Genomic DNA, 19,181 nt, shown 5'->3' with positions numbered 1-19,181 from the left:
TTGACCGTTATGAATTCAATGATTCAATAAACAGTCTTTGTTCCATTGAAATTATGTTTTTTAGTTTATTACTTGCTAAACTTTATGATACTAAAATACTAAATTTATCAAACAAAGATGATCGCAATTTGATCACAATCAAAGTGTTCTTGAATATTTTAAAATAAATAAATAATTATTTTATATTTTAAATGAATAAATATTAAATTATATTTGTTGTAATTTGTAAACAATACATGATAATAAGTAGATGTCTTTATATTTTTAATATAATATAGATGTTTAGTTTATTTTATATGTCTTCGCATTTATTTCATGTAGTCATTATTGAAATAGAATATGTTTCTTATACAGCTAGCCACTAATCACTAATGTACCTGTATTAAACATTTAAACACTGATTATGATACACTGAAAATTATTTATGGTAGGACTGGTAGGTACTACTACTTCAGAAATAAATTTAAAAGTTAAGTAAGGTTATATTTCATAAATAAACAGTTACATTAAAATATTATACATAATATGGGTTTTAAGGATTTAAAATCATAATAATGTAATAGTTGAAATTTTTTTATTAATAAATAGGCCTTCATACTTTTTAATTAATTTTTATTTAACATCAAATTAACTAAAACTGTAGATATTTAAAATTTAAAATACAAATTTATGTTCTCCTAACTATGGAATATTAGTTGTTAAATAAAAGTTTTAATTTTATACCTATATATTTTTCTTGTGGAACAACTTTAATTAATTAAATATAAAATCATTTTGAGATAATTCAACGAAAATTTTAATTTCTTGGTTTTAGACTATATAAAATTAATTATTTATAATTAAATTTACTTTGTTCCCATCTTAAACAAAATTACTAAAATAACTCGCAAATATGATAATAATATCATAAAAAATATTCAACAGTAGGTAGTAAAAATGTAATTATATTTATAACAATTTGTAGGCATAATATATAAAACTATTGATATAGTTAACAACTGTATGAATCTTGAATTACTACTTTAATCTTTTTATATTATAAATAATAATTCGTTGTTTTAATTTTTACCACATAGGATTATTTTAGTGCATGTATTTTAATATATAATGTTACATTATTAAAACAATGTAGTTTTTACTAAATTAAATACGTAATTTTTTACAAATGTAGTTAAATCAGTTTAGGTTCACCATCATTATTATTATACAGAGAACTAGCGGGTCGTGGGCTGGAGCTATCGATCTCTTCCACTCCGTTCGTTTTAAATGTCAAAGATCGCCCGAGTCCCCTCCTTTTTACTTCACCCGCTAGTTTCATTCTGTTTACGTCATAGCCCCTCTACCTCGAACGCTATCTCATTTCCTCTTCTAAACTGAAAAAACTTTCATCCCTTCATGTGAGAAGAGGAATAGGAACAGGGATTGCAAAATATTGCCCCATCTATACTGCAGACTTACCTACTTTCGTTTCGTAATTAATAAAGACTATAATTATATAAAATTACACAAAATAATTCTTTATTAGATTTTATATAGAATATTTTCATTAAAACTAATATTAATACAATTTAAATATATATTATTATATAAATAATACATATATTGTATTATTTTTCTTAGTAGTTGGTAAAAAAAATCCTATACTTTTGTTAGGTTCTTCAAATTCCATCTTCTATACTTTATATATATTTTATAATTTAATCATAAATGTCAAGTTTTAATAACATATTATTTAACTGTTACCTCCTAATCTAATTTGATTAATTCAACATTTGTTGTATACAATTTCGAATAACTAGATTAGGTAGGTACTGATTAATGATTAACATAATAGTTTAAATAATCATACAAGTATTTATTTATTTTTAAGTTAATTTCACTTAAAAAAATTTTTTGTCGTTCTTATTTTTGGTTATAAAAATGTAACTATTTTTTTTTAGTTTTGATGACGAAAATACTTAGTAACCGATTTGTATAACTATATTTTAACTTTGCTAAGTTAACTTTTACTAAGCAGCGTAATACTACTTTACATATTATGTTTACTTGATAGTCTATATTATATACATTATGTAAATGTGGTATTTTTTTATTATTAAAATAAATCTTATATCTGATCATATACGTTTCAGTATTTATTGGATGTTTCAGTTGGTATTGCGTGTTATGCATATACATATATCGGTAGGTATTGAAAAATAAAAATTTATTAGGGAGAAAGATTCTGAACTTCAAAATATTAAAGAATATAAAAAATACCGGGATGATAACTAACCAAATAAAACTTTAAATATATGCCTATCACATTCAGTTGATAATTTATCATTTTAATGAAGTGGTTATTTGCATAGTGATAATTAGTTATTTTATAAAATAATTTAACGCCGTAACCTAGATATTATGTTATGATTATAGTATATATTATATAATTAAAAAATTGATACAGAGGTTGAATAGTTTAAGTATCTTTAAGAGCAATATAATATATGTATCAATGAATAAAAAAATAACCCTATACTTTTGTTTACATTTCATTGCTATTATTTGACAGTTTTTCGTTATTATGTCAAAACTAGTGACAAATTAATAAATTAACTGTGTATACATATAGTTAGGTATACGTCATTACCATCATCCTTCCTTAAATTACTATATCCATACTAATATGATATAAATTTTAGTTCTTAATTATTTTATATAGGTTAGGTATAGTTATTTACATTTTGAATATATTAATAATTATTTCAAAATCTGTAAATATGTTCAGTAATACGGTCTATGAGCAATGAAAAGAGGACAGTCCATTGTTACATCATTTTAAATTACTTCTTTACATGCGTAATCTATTGATTTATTATTTAAAATTTTGGTGATATTAGAATTTATTTGAAGTTTTAACTAAGAGATTACCTAAAATTGGAATATTAATTATTATTGTATAAATGCCTACTACAAGCATTAAAAAAGTTAATAGTTAAATACATTTTAAAGAAATCAAACCGTACATTTTTCCTTATCAAATAACATTGTGTATTTTGTAGCCATTGCACACAAATGCTAATTGATAATACAACAAAACATTTTGAATTCTTTTTCGAAAAGGTTAAAATTTCTTGTTCAATAGTCTTGGAGGTGTTATTTCAACATTTGCACTTGTTTATTAATTTTTATTGTTTCGTTTTTATAATAATTACTCACTATGGTTATTGGTTAGTGGCCAATGGTCATAACTCTGTCGCCTGGTATTAAAGGAAAATATTATATTACATGATGTATAACTATAGCAACTCAACGATACCAACAAACCGAATGAAACACCTAAATAATGCTCGTTTCCCTTGGTAAACATTTTATTTGAAAAATACGCAATTAGAACTCAGTTAGGGCTTCTCCGGAAATAATAATGATTTAATCCTAGTTTTTATTACTAATGTTAGTATATATATAATATGTGCTACTGCCTAAGCCTTTTTATATCACTTGCGCTAAACCAAATTACTCACATACACCACTTAGGTCTTACAATTTATATACTTGATTGTGCGAGTGTATATATATGTTTATTCTGGGCGAGCACAAGTGACTGTGGGAGAAATGTTACCCTGATGGGTCATAGGGGGTTCGTTGGGCGGTGTTAGCGGTTTGACGTCAATGAATTCGAGCGCCGCCCACAATAGCTAGGCGCGTACCAGCTCTCTGGATCGAAGTCTCATTCAGCAAGGCCACAAGTGTCAATGAGCAACGGCAAGTCTTCTCTAGCAACTTCTTTTGCTTAAACAATTTTCACTTGATTTTTTCTTGATTTTGATATTTTTTATTATCTACTAATCAGATTTTGGCATTTTCGACCATACGCCATGACGAACCGCCGTAAAAGTATCTACAGGTAATATTATTCAATAAAAAAAAAAAAAATATATATATTTTAATAACCTCTGTAATAATTTTCATATTAATATGTTAATTTAATTAAAATGCGCTCAATTTGTCCTATAAAAACAATAGGAAGGCCATTTACAAATACAAGCACAATTATGTGCATTAAATATAAATATAGCACCAATTAATATATATATATATATATGTATATAATGTCATATACTATAGTTATCATACGGATTGAACTAAATATTGTTATTGTCTGTTCTAAATAATTAGAATTCGCTGTTCTACACATAAAATAATTATACGCATAGTTCGTCATATTATACATTATATAGTAGCATATGATATAGCACCTAGTTGTACAAAGATAATCAATAATCAATAATTTTCGATAACATGTAAAAATGGTCCTAACAATTATATGCGACTGGATGAACTTGTTCATTATTTTATTAAGTCATTAAGATGTGTTTTTGTAAGAAATTATTTGTTTATTGCCCTCAGTAGGTACCTAGTACCTAACCTATAGTCGAATGTTTCTACAAAAAAATAAACATCTGTTACTTTATGCGTTTTATTTACAATTGTATTATTAAGTTTTAGAGTTGATATTGTTACACACAAATCAAGTGTTATATTATAGTGTGTCTACTAACTATAATAGTTGTTTATAGGTAATAGGTATACCAAGTTATGATACTTTTCTACAAATTTTTGTTTGTGTCTTATAAATTATGAATAATAACACGGATATAATAATAAATATTAGAGGTTTTTTATAAATTAAATTAAAACTATGTTCATTTAATATAATTTTTTTTAGGGGAACTGAAAAGTTACATGTCACTTTTGATTCATTAACAATTAGTATTAAAATGCGTTTTTGATATGTGTTGAGAGAACAGTATTATCTGTTAATTTTACAGTTACATATTTTTACTTCTTTTTCTTTTTTGGTTTAGTTTATTATTTATTTATATACCACGGCTTGAGTTGATACTTAGGATAGTTAGTAGGGTTAGTTAGGTAGCTAGTAATTTACTTGAACATTTTTAAAAACAACCAAAAACTCATTGCAGAAATGCGGGGACCCGTATTCGATTCCCGCTGGGGAGGAAAACTTTTTTCATTATTAAACAACTATTAATAATCTTATAAACCTGAGATAATGTTCATAACATTTATTTAAAAATTATATAGACTTGTAAATATATTTCTGTTTTTAAAACCGTATTTGGACTCTACATAAAGCATTTTTAAATGTCTTACAATTTTTATTTTGAACTTGACTTAAAAATGACATGTGTTATTCTAATTACATTAAAAAATTTAATCGCTTTTTTTTTATTGTTTAGACATGTCAATAGATAAAGCATATATTGTATGAATTTCACGAACTATTATGATATTATTATCCTTGTATAATTTTTGTTAGCCAAAATTTGTTTAATTTTGGATTTTAATACAATTTAAATTTGAATGTGAAAAAAATTTAATCATACATATTCTTATTTTAAAATTTTAAACTATTAATTGCGTCTTCACAAGGGTTCAAAATTATAAAATAGAATAACTGATAGCTAGGTATTTACTATAAAATCATTTTGCGAATTCAAGGTTAACATTCAATTCGTGGCTTGTTTGTGCAAAACAAAATTATTGGCCACACCCAGTTTTTTTTTTTGGTATCTTGTCCATGATTGTTTATTTAATAATTTATGAACTCTATACATCGCTTCTTAGAAATGTGTCATGAAAATAAAATAATAAATATTAAGATTTAATAATTTAATTTATATGATTAATTAATAATGTTTATAGTTTCATATTTACTGTAAAAAATTAAATAAATTATTGTGTGCCCAATATAATAATAGGTAAAGGTACAGATTTTTTTATTCACATTTTATAGTTAAACTTTATTCCTGCCAACTTTTAATTGCGTAATGCGTATTTTATAAATGTTTTAACATTTTGTTAATACATAATAAGTACCTACTTATTTATGTACTGCATTCACCGGCGGTGACGAAATATTATTCGTCGGCATTTGTACGTAGGTTTTCTTATCAAAATATTTATTATTTTTAATTCTGCAGAGCGGATCTAGGAATATATTTTTTCTTGCAAATTACAGCTTAATTTGCTTAGTAATATCGGCTTATATTTTATATGTATAGTATAATGATAAAATTATATTTATATAATATTAATATTACTAGTAGTACAAGTTCCGTTGTTTTATATTAACTATAACAGTTATAAATATAAAAAACATAAAAATAATACCTCCTGGCACCTTTTAACGTAGCGGTGGTTTTAAAATTTAGTCTTTTAGACTTTCTTTTGTGTTGTCTAGATGTTTGGTTAATTAATCATGGTTCAAACGTATTATTATATTTATAAATAGGTAGATATAGGTTAAAAATATTGAATTTGATCAGTTATAATATGGTATTGACATAACCTATTAGATATTGTATGAGAATATTTTTAATAATTAATAATTAATTTTTTTTTTATTATCGATTTTGAAATTTCTGCTTCGACAACTAAGACAATTAACATTACATATTTTGTACACACATTTACTTTTTAATAATTTATTGTGATTATACAGATTTAATTTAGAAAATGTTTTTCTATTAGATTATAAATGTTTGCCATTGAATCATTTTTTATTCAATTATTATTCATTATTTGTAAAGTTTAATTTTTCGCTGAATATTACCGATCTGTGATTGAAGGATAATAGGTAAATATAATGTACCTGTACTATATATGATTTTTTTAAAAAATTTTAATAAATAATAATTATTTTACAAATCTGCCATGATGGTGACCGTGAAATTTATTATGCAGATATTGTATTATTATATAACAAAACATTTATTAGAAATAGCCCTCTGTATTGTGGATACATTCCTATAGTTGACAGCTATCTAATATATATTTTAGATGCATACTTAAAAATGTATTTCACTCAGATTAATTCCAATTTCTGGTTGCGGGAAAATGTTCATTACCTAGCCATTATATATTTTTATACTTTTTTATTCATTTGTATATGACGTTATAGATGACATTTTCTTTTAATCGTCAAATTTGTTTGAAAACCGCACAAGTTCAAAATTTAATTATGTTTTTAATACAAAATTATTTTTCATTTTATAGATATTTGTTTAAGGAAACCAATGTTTTTTAAATGTAAACATATATACATGTATATAAAACTGAAATGCGTTTATATATTTTTATGTCAGGGCTTTTTAAATATTTTTCTACAATTATTCGTGTGATGTAATTGTATATTAAAATACTTAAATTCGTTGACAGATGTTAAATTTCCACGTATACATAAAACGTTGGACAATAAATAAATAATAATTTATAAGTGTACCTACTTATTATTTATATTTTAACAACCTGATTTTGACGTATTCGAACAAAATGTTTATCTTTATAAGAATAATATGTATTGGAATAGCAAACCTATGTTATATGCGTACATTGGAGTTATTGTTGAAAATTTGAATTATCACGACGAATCCATAATTAATTAAAGAATTTTAAAAAGCTCCAGATTTATTAAATATTTTCTTGGATTTGAATAGGTATGTAAAAGTTCTTTTCGTATATTGAACAGTTAGTTGTTTCACTTGATATGTTAACTCTGTATAACATACGAGTGTATAAATTATAAATATTAAATACTTATGGATATGGGTTTTAAAATTATTTCGATATGTATAAACGTTAATCATATTAACGACGGTAACATATTCTGATAATTTACATGTATTCCATAATAATTATTATGCATCAATGATATTGTATACAAAATAATAATTGTTCAAAAATAATGATTTTTTTTACCAGTTTGTCAGCCATTTTGTTTTGACAATTCTTTTACCAAATTAATTTACTATACATACATTAGCCACACCTGTGTATACACAATGATGTACGCTATATGTGGTACGAGTGTTATATTATACTATAATAATATAGTAAGAGCTGAAATTTACCGTTGTTTACGGGCAGTTGTCGCGTTATCACAGTGCGGCGAATTATTATTATCTTTTATTATTATTACAATAATTATGATATTGAGATAAAATAAAATTATGTTTAAATCTCAATAATGAAATTAAAAATAATTATAATATAAAAAAACATAATATTATCAATATTATTATATTATGTAGGTAGTATTGCCTATATCGTAGGCCATATCCAAACAATCTAAATAATTATTCGTCATACATTCGGTAATAGCTTGTCGTGTAATAACAATCAATGAATACAAATAATGAAATTGGTACCTATACAATGTAGGTACACTTTATACACTGTGCATATTATACGATATCTGCAGTTGTAGGTAGGTGGTGAATTTACCGTCTTTCGTTTAAAAATTAATTTTTAAGCGCATTTATAGATTTTAAAGCCACGCGAAAACGACGACGTGGTGTTGTGGTTTACCATAAATGGAGTATAATAATGATATTAGGTACGGTAATTATTATTTTCCGGTTCAGTTGCTTGTGTGTACAATATTTTAATGATAATTATTTATTATAAAACCACGACTTTCGTCTCGCACACATTATTTCTAAACAGATTCATTTGGCAATGTGCGTTTTTTCCTTTCTTTCTTTCCCCTCACTCCCACGCTACTATAGCTTGTAACCGTGCAAAGTGCGTCATCGTCGTCCAATTAAACGCTATTGACTGAATCGCGATTAAACAGATTTTGGTATTTAGTATTCATAATCTTAACATCGAACTCGTATGATATTAAAATATATTTGTACAAAAATATGTATTATTTTGTCGATTTATATACGCATAGGATTTATTTATGAATTATTTATTTACCATTTCTCTATACGACTATTGCATGCACAATAAGTTTAATATATTCTGGAATTGTAAACAACTTCACGCGGAAATGCGTTATACCGTTTATACGATGTAATCGAGACTTAATAAATGGATTTCAAGATGGACACTATTTTGGGTTTGAGCCTCGCGGGTTACATCACAATAAAACGTCCCAATAACTGCAATACAGTTTTTAACAAATTTTCAAGGTTAGGTTAGTATATATTTATAGTACCGTAGCACATTAATAATATGCGAAAATAAATGTTCTCATACTGTTGCTAAATATTGCCCAAGCATATACTATTGCGTTTTATTCTTATTACCACTCATTAAACGTCACTGAATATGACCTTGATAAATCAATAACGGTAAATTAATATTATGATGTTGGCTAGGGGTCGTGCGTTGGTTATCACGGAGAAATTTAAAAACGATCTATTCCCGACGGAAAGTCCAAACTGTTGCCGACACTTGGGGGATCATTAAATATTCGTATCCAAAACATACATTTATTATGTATTTATGTACATGCCTACATTTGTCACAAAACACACATTTTTGATAAAGATTGGTTTTAATTATGCTTTATTATTATCATGCGATCCTTATATTGACTTTAAATATATTATTTTATGTTTTCTTTTATTTTTAATATACAATTACAGAGTACCAATTTTATTGCCTGGTTATAATGGGTATTTTTAATTTTACAAGTTGTGTTCTTGCATTCCTTATCGCGCCTGACTCAACAATAAATTATTATTATTATTTTTATCACTGTTATAAAAATGTTTTTGTTTTACCTGATGTTTGAGATGTATATAATGTCAGTTTTATCACTTATTTATCTATAATCTCGCGATTAACACTAAAATGCAATAAACCGCCCAAACCAATATATTTGCATTTGTTAAACTTATTCATTTTTAAACTCGTTAACATTTTCTCGATATCTAATTATCTAAATTATAAATAGGTATTAACATAAGTAATACATTTATGTTTAGTATACATTTATTTGTGTTATCTTACATCAGTTGATAACCTATATTATTGCGTTTTCTCTTTCGTTTCTAATAGCCGAAGTTGACCAATATTTATGAATTTGGCCTATAGTATATAGTATATACTATATTATGTATATTATATTAGATTATATGACCTGATGGCTTACTTATTATGTGTACGTATATGATTATTGTCCATCTTTATTTGTGAATGAAAATAAGAACATTTTTCCTATCGACGTTTTACCTATACCGTTGCAGCTATTGTGTGCGCTGCGCGAGTGTAAAACAGCACGGTATCGTATTATTATTATGTCCTTAATTTTTGTTCATTATTTCAGTGAGCCGTCTGCATTGCGAGAGCGAATCGTTCAAGATGGAATTGATCTTGGATATCAATTCATGGATTTATCCTATGGATTTGGGTGAGTTGTGTATATTGATATATTATTTTGGCATACCTAAGTTAAAGAAAATTATGACTGCTATGGAAATAAGTTACAGATTATTATAATTTAAAGTAGTTTTTTGCTATTATCTAAAGCAAATTTACTTTAAGACTCCCTGCTGTATAGTATTATAGTATACTATAGTATAGTTTAATGAATGCTAGATTCTAACTACATACTACTATGGGAGAGTGTGTATATAGGTACATTAATTTATTACCGACATTAAGCCCTCGATACACATACTAATTACTAATTGGCGTAGTTTGCGTCACTTGACTGTAGCAGACTCATAACAGTCATAACTAGGATGCGAGTAAAATACCAACTTTACCTACCAAAAGATTTAGTCGGTAAAATTTTAAGTGATGTATGCATGGTGAGATAGAAAGGCCTAATATCTCCTTTTGGTTCCTAATTAATATACATAGGCATTTCTATTGTTTAAAATACAAATTTTGACAACTCCGGGCGGCTGGACCAGTAATAAAATGTTTAAATAAATGTGCACGTAATGTGTTTAGTGCACAATTGAAATAATTAAAATATTTATAGGACGTGTTTTATCTCCGAAAGCGATTTTTCAATCGTTCGATTTTTTTTTCGGTGTACGATCGATTTATCGTTTATAATACAAATCGTCATTTACATCGTGCCGTATCTGAGTATATATTTAATAATAATTTGTAATATTATACCGTGTTTTACCCTGCGTGCTCTTGTCGGTATCCCGGAAATTCGCGTTCTTCTGTCCTTTTATTATTCCTGGCAACAATGATTAATAATTAATATTTTATATTCGCTCACCTATGTATAATATTTTTATGCTCGCCTCTGCCCCCAACCCGTCGGCGTATCTTATAAACACAATTTAATAATAATATTGTGTACACATTTTATACGACCGCTCGCGCGCGCGCAGAACGTCGTCGTCAGCGGCGGCAGCAGCCGAGGCGCCTAGAGTATACACTCCTACGCCCGCCCCGCCGACCCGTGCTGGTATATTTGGCAAAACGTGCGTGCGCGCCGCCGCCGCCGCCGCCGAACGGGAGGCCCCGAATGGGTTGGTGCGAAAGTTTTCGACACGTAGGTTAGGTATATACGCGATGCAGTAATATTTCGTCGGCGCTCGCGGGTTTTTCAAAAACCCCACCGCACGACAGTCGCAAGTGCACGGTCGTGCACTCCCGTCGCTCATCACCGTCTCCCATACACTATCATCAGTCATCACCGTCACCGTCACCGCCGCTGTTTACCGGCGTGTGTATATTGTATGTTGTACTGCCGCCGTGTGTCGCACGTCGCCACAAGAACGCGTCGACGTCGATGGCGTTAGTAGCTTCCTCGCCGCCGCAGCCGCTTAACGCTTTGTCAACAACACGCGCGCGCGGCCGACCTCCGCCGCCGCAGAAGTAGCAGCAGCCGCCGCCGCCGCCGTCGCCGTAATGCCATCCACTTTTAAGGTAAAAAAAAAAAAAAAAAAAAAACCATTCGCGCGATATTTTTTTCGTTTCGCGTTTCGATGACTTATCAATAATTATTATTATTGCTCGCGTAATGATTATTTATATAACTATAATATGCATCGTGTATAGTAGTATAATATAATATTATGTTGCCGTGGCATATTATATTATCATTTTTTTAGGCGGGCAAACATCTGTGCGCGTTACCATATTACTATAGTATTAATATGATATTATAATATTCAACTATTGTAATTTATTATATAGTTTTATTATGTATGTGGCTTTCCGTCGTTGCGAAGTATATTATAACAATAATAATAATAATAATAATAATAATTGCTATTGTTATTTTTTCGATAATGTTATTTGCGCAGCCGTTTACGCACCAATATTTTATGCCTATTGATAATGATATTATTATAATGTTAACATATTGACGATATGCGCGCGGACTATATAGGTCGTCTCACTATAGTATAATGTACAATATCGGACTAAATGGTGGCCACGAAGCAGCTATATAGTGTTAGATTAGTGTGTTGTGGTGCGGTGTATAATTGTGCAGCTGTATAATATTTATAATATCGTAATATGCGAGCCTGTCGTGGATGACGTCTATACGGAACTCGGTAATAATCGCCATTAATATTAAAATATTTGTACGTTTCCGTGATAGAGTTATTGCGTTTAAAAACAATTAATTTATATCATTATACCGTGTCGTCGTGTCGGCTATATTATTATATAATTTTACGATAATATCATATAAACGTAGCGTTATTGACGTTTGTTCGTTACAATAATACGTACAATATTGCGGTCGTCTTGCAGCCGCGGATATCGCGATTGTCTCGCGAAATTCGTTTTTTCTTCTACTTTACTGCCCGAAACGACCTCAGACTTGTGATGTTTGTGAACTGCGATGTTTTCATCTCGATAACTTCATAACTATATTACGCGTTTTGCGAAAACACCGAGAGGAATCTCTCCGCGTACCGACAAAGACATCACATTTCACTGCCAAAATCCCATCCGAATAGCCGATTTAAACAGAAAATAAATCATTCAGTTTTCAATAATCCCCACGTCCGCCACCGAATTAACGCGAATTCCGTTTCCCGATGCACGGGCCACAATAATATACGTCTCCGATTGCCTCCGACAAAAAGTATCCTATATACTTTATTATTCAGGTATGTATAATCGAGAAATGATTGATTTATAGGTTCTTCTTTATATAGTTGGTATAGGTTAACAAATAAAAAGTAATTAATAGTAATTTTATTTTATAATTTAGGTATCGTGCCGATTATTTTTTTTGTAGATTTTAGAATTCAATATAAAATATTTAGAACGATATGTCGCTGTGGTATTTTAAATGGGTTTGAATAATGAATCAGGCAAATTTTACCCACTTTTTTTAGTGTCCGTGTTTATCATAATTTATTACGAATTTTCGTAGTAAAATTATGTGTTTGGAATGAGCTGTTTAAAAAACATTTATTTATTTTTTTACTGCCCATAATAGTAACAACCATTATAATGTTGTATCGTAATTTTTTGATTAAATACTGCAATTATTTAGATTTAATTTTTTTTACATATACATATTAGCTATACGAATAAAATAAAATATGTACAAGGTAATGAGATATCTTCAGTGTTTCTCTAAATCAAGTCTATACATTTTTTTTAAAATTCTATAAAATAGAGATCATCTGGAACGATGTTTGTGAATAACTTAAACGATTACGCGCTCACTAAAGTACACAAAACTAGATTATTTTCGTTACGCATAAGAACGCAATTAACACATTTTTTTGATTGTATAGTTGTACCTATACATTTTCCCATACATTCACTGAGTTTTTATTACAAACATCATTGATTTTTTTTAAGATTTTTATTATTTAATCGCTTTTCGTTTTCTTGAAAACGCCAGCACAAGTTGTGCATTTTTCCCACGGAAACCCAAAAATAAAATTGTTTACAGTTAAACATTATTGCCGTCTAATTGTATTGTTGAACAGTTGCCAAAATGAAAATGTTTTCATGAAAATATTTACGCGTTTTTTACGTACTGTTCCGATAAAACGTTAGATTTCGCTAGGCGTAAAAACTAGAAAATATAATCACTCGGTCATATTATATTGACGCGAATGTTTAATATGAAAATTCGACGTTGGTTTTGCCAAGTGGCTGCGCAGATGTTAGCATAGGTATGTTACGACGTATATTTAAAACAAATTTTAATGTGTCACAAAAAAAAAGAAAAATGAAAAATATTATTTACATTATATGCATAGGAAACTCATCATCAAAACAACAACAATGTAGAAGTATCACATATACATATTATATTATTTTATTATGCGTACTGTTGTGTTTTGCCAATATTAAAAGGCGGCCATACGTTTATTCTGTCGGGAATACGATATATAATAACGTTATCTCATCAATGTACCTACTGTGCCTATTGCTAAAAAAAAATTATTTGGGAAGGGGTTTTTTATCTCTCGCACTATTATAATATTATATACGATATTGTGTTCGAAAGAAAAATTATATTATCCAAGGTTGCTACCGCCGTCAGCTGGTGATGTGCCACACACACACACACACATGCACGCACCATCGGATCGATTCGCCCGCTACCACCCATCCCCTCACCCCGCCACCACCGACCTTTGTGCTTGCCCACCGCCCGCAAACGCGCGCGCACGTACTCTCCGCCGGTGGATTGACGCAACACCCGGCGTAGTGTGTCAGGTCTCTGACGCGCCGGTCTGACTGTTTTTTTTTTCGCCTCCACTCGCCTGACCGCACGTCGCCGTTACCCTGTTCCCGCCGCCGTCACCGTGAATTCCCACCGTGCGGTTGGCGCGCGCGCCTGGCGCTCCGCACACCCGTCGCCGCACCGTCCATCCGTCCATCGACCGACCACGGCGGCGGCACGGTGCCGCGTTTCCATCGCGATTTCAGCGCGAGTCTTCTCTGCGCGCCGCCGTCGTTGTTTTCAATGCCAAGGTTAGATGCGCACGGGCGGTTCTCAGTGCCAAGGTTGTACTCACTCTCGCTCTCTGCCCCTCACCGTTCCGCGTATAATGTATGTAGCTAGGATGTTCATCTCACTCCGCTACCGCCAATCGCTCTCTCGCTCGCCGCGCGCACGCTCGAACCTTCGACATTGCCGCCGCCACATTTACGTACAGATACACGTTCACGCACAACGAAAATTATGTTGGTATACAGTGTATATTCCGAATATTCGGTACAAGTATAATATAATTTTTTCTTTGGTTGTACATTATGTTTGCGCAATAAATATTGTATGATGAACAATAAAAAAGAAAATCTGTAGGACGCGATGCGCGAACGCAAGTGCGCGTGGTATTACCGTACCCCTTTCTGCACGCCGCCGCGCCCGACGAGGGTTGAATTGATGGCGGGAGAGGGTTCCGTGGATCAAGTATTCAAGTTCTGCTTGAAAAAAAAAAACCAGGGCGAACCTATAACGTATCCGACGCGTTAAGTACAGCAGAGAACGTATAGAACGGACATTTTAATAACATTATATACAATCGTGCATACTTGCAGGGCAATCGCTAAACCGTGTTCAATGGGGAATATTTTGAATTTTGGGTAATATTTAATATTTTCGCGTATAATAATCGGCAGTCTTATCATCCAACATTTTTTTTCTTTTTTAATTCTATATATTTTTAAACCTGTGATGTACTCGTATAATCTACCTATTATTATCTACCATATTATGTAAAATTAATACTCACTACCTATCTGTATCATATAACATTAAAACATGCGGTTCTCAAACGACCAATCAAATTTTTTACGTATAGAATTAATGATATGCAAACGAAAAACTTCAGAGACTGTTGTAAACCACGGGCGATTTTCGGATTGTCGGTCTGGTGTAATATTTTTTCTAGTTGTAAAATTTTTTATAATGACGTATATTATGGTATACGTGCGAGACATTCAAATAAAAAACAGTACCTATATAATGTAATAAAATTAAAAACTGTGAAAACTGTGAAAACGCAGTTTCAAAACTTATCGGTTCGCAGAAACTATTACTACAGTAATTTGATCATTGCTGCAGTGACCTACTGTATGCGCCAAAAATCTATTTTACGAAGAATTATTGCATAATTTTACGCTGAAAATTGTTTAAACATAAAAAAAATATTTTCAATAATGTATAATAATATGTATTATAAATATACATTACTATAATTTATTAGGTATTGTAGGTAATGTGTTTTATCTTAATATTATGGTTGTGGTAATAAAACGAAAATTAAAAATCAATTTTATAATATTATACTATGTTCTTGCAGTGGAATATACCTATACATATAAATATATAATGCATAACTGCATAGTATTGATTTTATTTTAATTAAACAAAATTAGTACATTTTATATTATGATTTATAATTTAAAACGGATATTTCTTTGAAACAAATAAAAAAAAAAAAAAACAAATATTGATTGATAAAAAAATTATTTCATAATATGATTTATCATTAGTCTATGATGCCTATGGTTATATTAAATTATATATATTTGCGGGTTAGGGAATGACTTTTAGTTGGATGTTTTTGTAAACCTTTACATTTGGTAGAAAATAATTTTCGAAATTAAAACGTATATGATGGACACAAAGTTACTGTAATATACATATAATATCTATATATTCTATATATATATGTTTGTGGATAGACTTCTGGCTGGTATAACTTCGCTTTTTTGTCCCTATTTATTTATTGGATATTACCGATGGTAACTTTATTTAAAATAAAATTTCATTAAACTGTTTATTGATAAAATTATCGTGTACAAATAAAATATGTATTTAAACAGTTATATCAAATGGAAATATGGTTCGTTTTTTACGCTCTCCGTTTCAGTCATTTTGTTTTTGATAATAACAAATTTAATACACACAATATGTTATTTTAACTACAAAAACATAAAATATTCTAGGCTGACCTCCGTTTATTGACCCATCACTATAATCAAAATCTAATACTGAATAATTTATTATACTCACCAGTATATGTACAATTAATTTTAGGGTACTCTCTAAAGTTTTCGATTCTCTGAATTATAAATATATTTGACGTTTATTTATTAAGTGGTTTTAAATTTGATTATACCTACCGTTCTTTTAGGCTTTAGTATTACTAATCTTTAGTACTACTAACATATATATATACATATGTAAGCATTTAGTAACTATTAAGTAGTGTTAGATTCTTGGTCAATAAATGTATGTTCTAATTTACAACGATGTTTTTTCTTCTTTATACACTTTCGAACAAATACTTCTAAAGTTTAGTAGACATTTACAGCTTCTATCTTATATCTACCAATACATATATTATTATTGATTGGAATTCGGGTCAAGATGGTATATTTCAGAATTGGTCATTATTCGATTTATTCTGTAATTTTTATAAATTATACCAATCGTAAATAGTGATAGTCGATCTCTGTGTAGAAACCAGTTTAAAATTTGTAAGCTTTTGTGTACCATAGCAAAACAAAATGAGTACTCATCGTTCGCTATCTGATTTCAATATATTGACCTATTTTTTAAATATATATTATATTTTTTTATTACTTTTATTAGTAAATTAAGGTAAATGAAGAATTTATAAATAAAGAGCAATAATAAAATACAATGAAATTAGCAACCAGTTTAAACGATTTTATACATCGTACATACATTAGCATAATAGTATGTTATGATTGATATTTGATCGTAATGAGATTGAATGGAAAAATCATAGGATACCCTACGATTACATATGTATAATGACAATTTAAAAAAAATGAGTATAGCTGAATAGTATACAGCGAATACTCTACGCGTTGGAGTCTTGAGTGAAAGATGGTGAAATAAGATGTGGGATAGATCAAGACGTTTACTTTCATTAAATTTACGAGTTCAGTGAGAGGTCGGAGAAGAGTCCTTTAAGGAAAGTTTAAAGGTATGTGAAGACAGTGAACAATGTTTGATTGTATGAACTATTGATTTATTTTTTTAAGTTTTTACATTTTTATTCAATGTTATTAAATAATAGGATTGGGTACAAATATGCAATACATTATTATAAACCTATAGTGCTTCTAATTATAGAGACAAAGTTCAAATATAATCAATTGAGTACCTCTTTATTCAAAGCTTTGTAGTCAAAGTATTGAACCACGTATGTTAATTACTTTGAATTTAATTTTGCCTAGCTTAAATTACTATTAATATTATAATACTATTATAGTCTATATGTTTTTAATCCTATAATGAATAGTGCATATTATTGAATAGTTTTGAAGAAAAAAAAGTTTTATCTAATTGAACTGTACAAGTAAATTTCTAGTTTAAAAACTGGTTCTCAAGAATTTGATTTTTTTATAGAGGTACACATATAATATATGCCATACTATATACATATGGATATCAGGATTCCAAGTGTCAAAATGAGTAATACTGAAATGTGCTTTCATAATATGGTGTATATAATATCAGGTTCTTCCACAACACGAACTATTCTATCTATTTGCAGTCTATGTTTCTTATACACGTTTGAATTGATACATATATTAAGAACAATATTTTAAGGTTTTCTATACATTTATATATTTGTCATAATTCTTTCGATTTTTGTTTTATTTTTGAAGCAATAAAATATCAAATTCGTATTTTTTTAAATATGCATGCAATTTTTTACGTTACTGTTTCACACTGAATTTATGATACATATAGTAGGCACCACTTATTTAATAATAATTTTTGTCAGTAGATAATATCAATTTTTTTTTGTATTATATCCGATGATCACAATTACTTAAAAAAAGTGTAAAATACCTATTCTAATTTATGAACTCAATTGTATCATAGTATGTATAAATTACGTTGGATTACGGTTTCGTTTTTATTATATTTTTCTCATTCCCTCAACCATTCAAAATAATTATTATAAAAAATAATATTGTTATTATAAGATGGAGGGTATAAAATATTCAAATTCCAACAGTCTATTAAATTTTACTGCGAACATGCACCGGGGTAGTGGTTTAGATAACTGTACATAATAAATAAGTACTAATGGTATTGGCGACGTTAAACTAAACGAATCGATTATTAGGTATAATATTGTTGTGGGTCGAAAGGAGAAATATCCGCTGGAAAGCACTCCCAAAAATTAACATTTCGTGATCTCGCATTCCCGGTCGTGCGGAGTACCAGATACAATGGTGCTAGGTATATAAGAGCTAATTCTCTGCCGATAATATTTACATATCTTGTATGTGACTGGTGGTCATCGGGCGTGTGAATAATATATGTTTTTACCTACGGTGAAGTAAGAATAGAATTAGTTTTGTCTGACAGGTTTCATTTTTAACGTCTCCGGTTTTTGTCTTCTAATCAACCGGTTTCCTAGAATGCCGGC

At 29.2% G+C, this 19,181-nt stretch overlaps 1 protein-coding gene across 1 annotated transcript in view; it reads left to right on the top strand.

The window, feature by feature from the left end:
- LOC107162624 (DNA-directed RNA polymerases I, II, and III subunit Rpb8) overlaps positions 1–19,181 on the top strand; it is a 59,040-nt gene that overhangs the window by 19,118 nt on the left and 20,741 nt on the right. The window contains exon 2 of the mRNA XM_015509605.2: positions 10,124–10,207. Coding sequence (XP_015365091.1) covers positions 10,124–10,207 — 84 coding nt within the window. The remainder of the gene's footprint in view (positions 1–10,123; positions 10,208–19,181) is intronic.

This window comes from Diuraphis noxia, unplaced genomic scaffold (genome assembly GCF_037042655.1).
Source record: "Diuraphis noxia isolate RWA-SAM2 unplaced genomic scaffold, SU_Dnox_SAM2 contig0009, whole genome shotgun sequence".
Lineage (NCBI taxonomy): Eukaryota > Metazoa > Arthropoda > Insecta > Hemiptera > Aphididae > Diuraphis > Diuraphis noxia.
The sequence above is the reverse complement of the archived record's forward strand: the minus strand, read 5'-3'. Positions and strand labels throughout refer to the sequence as shown.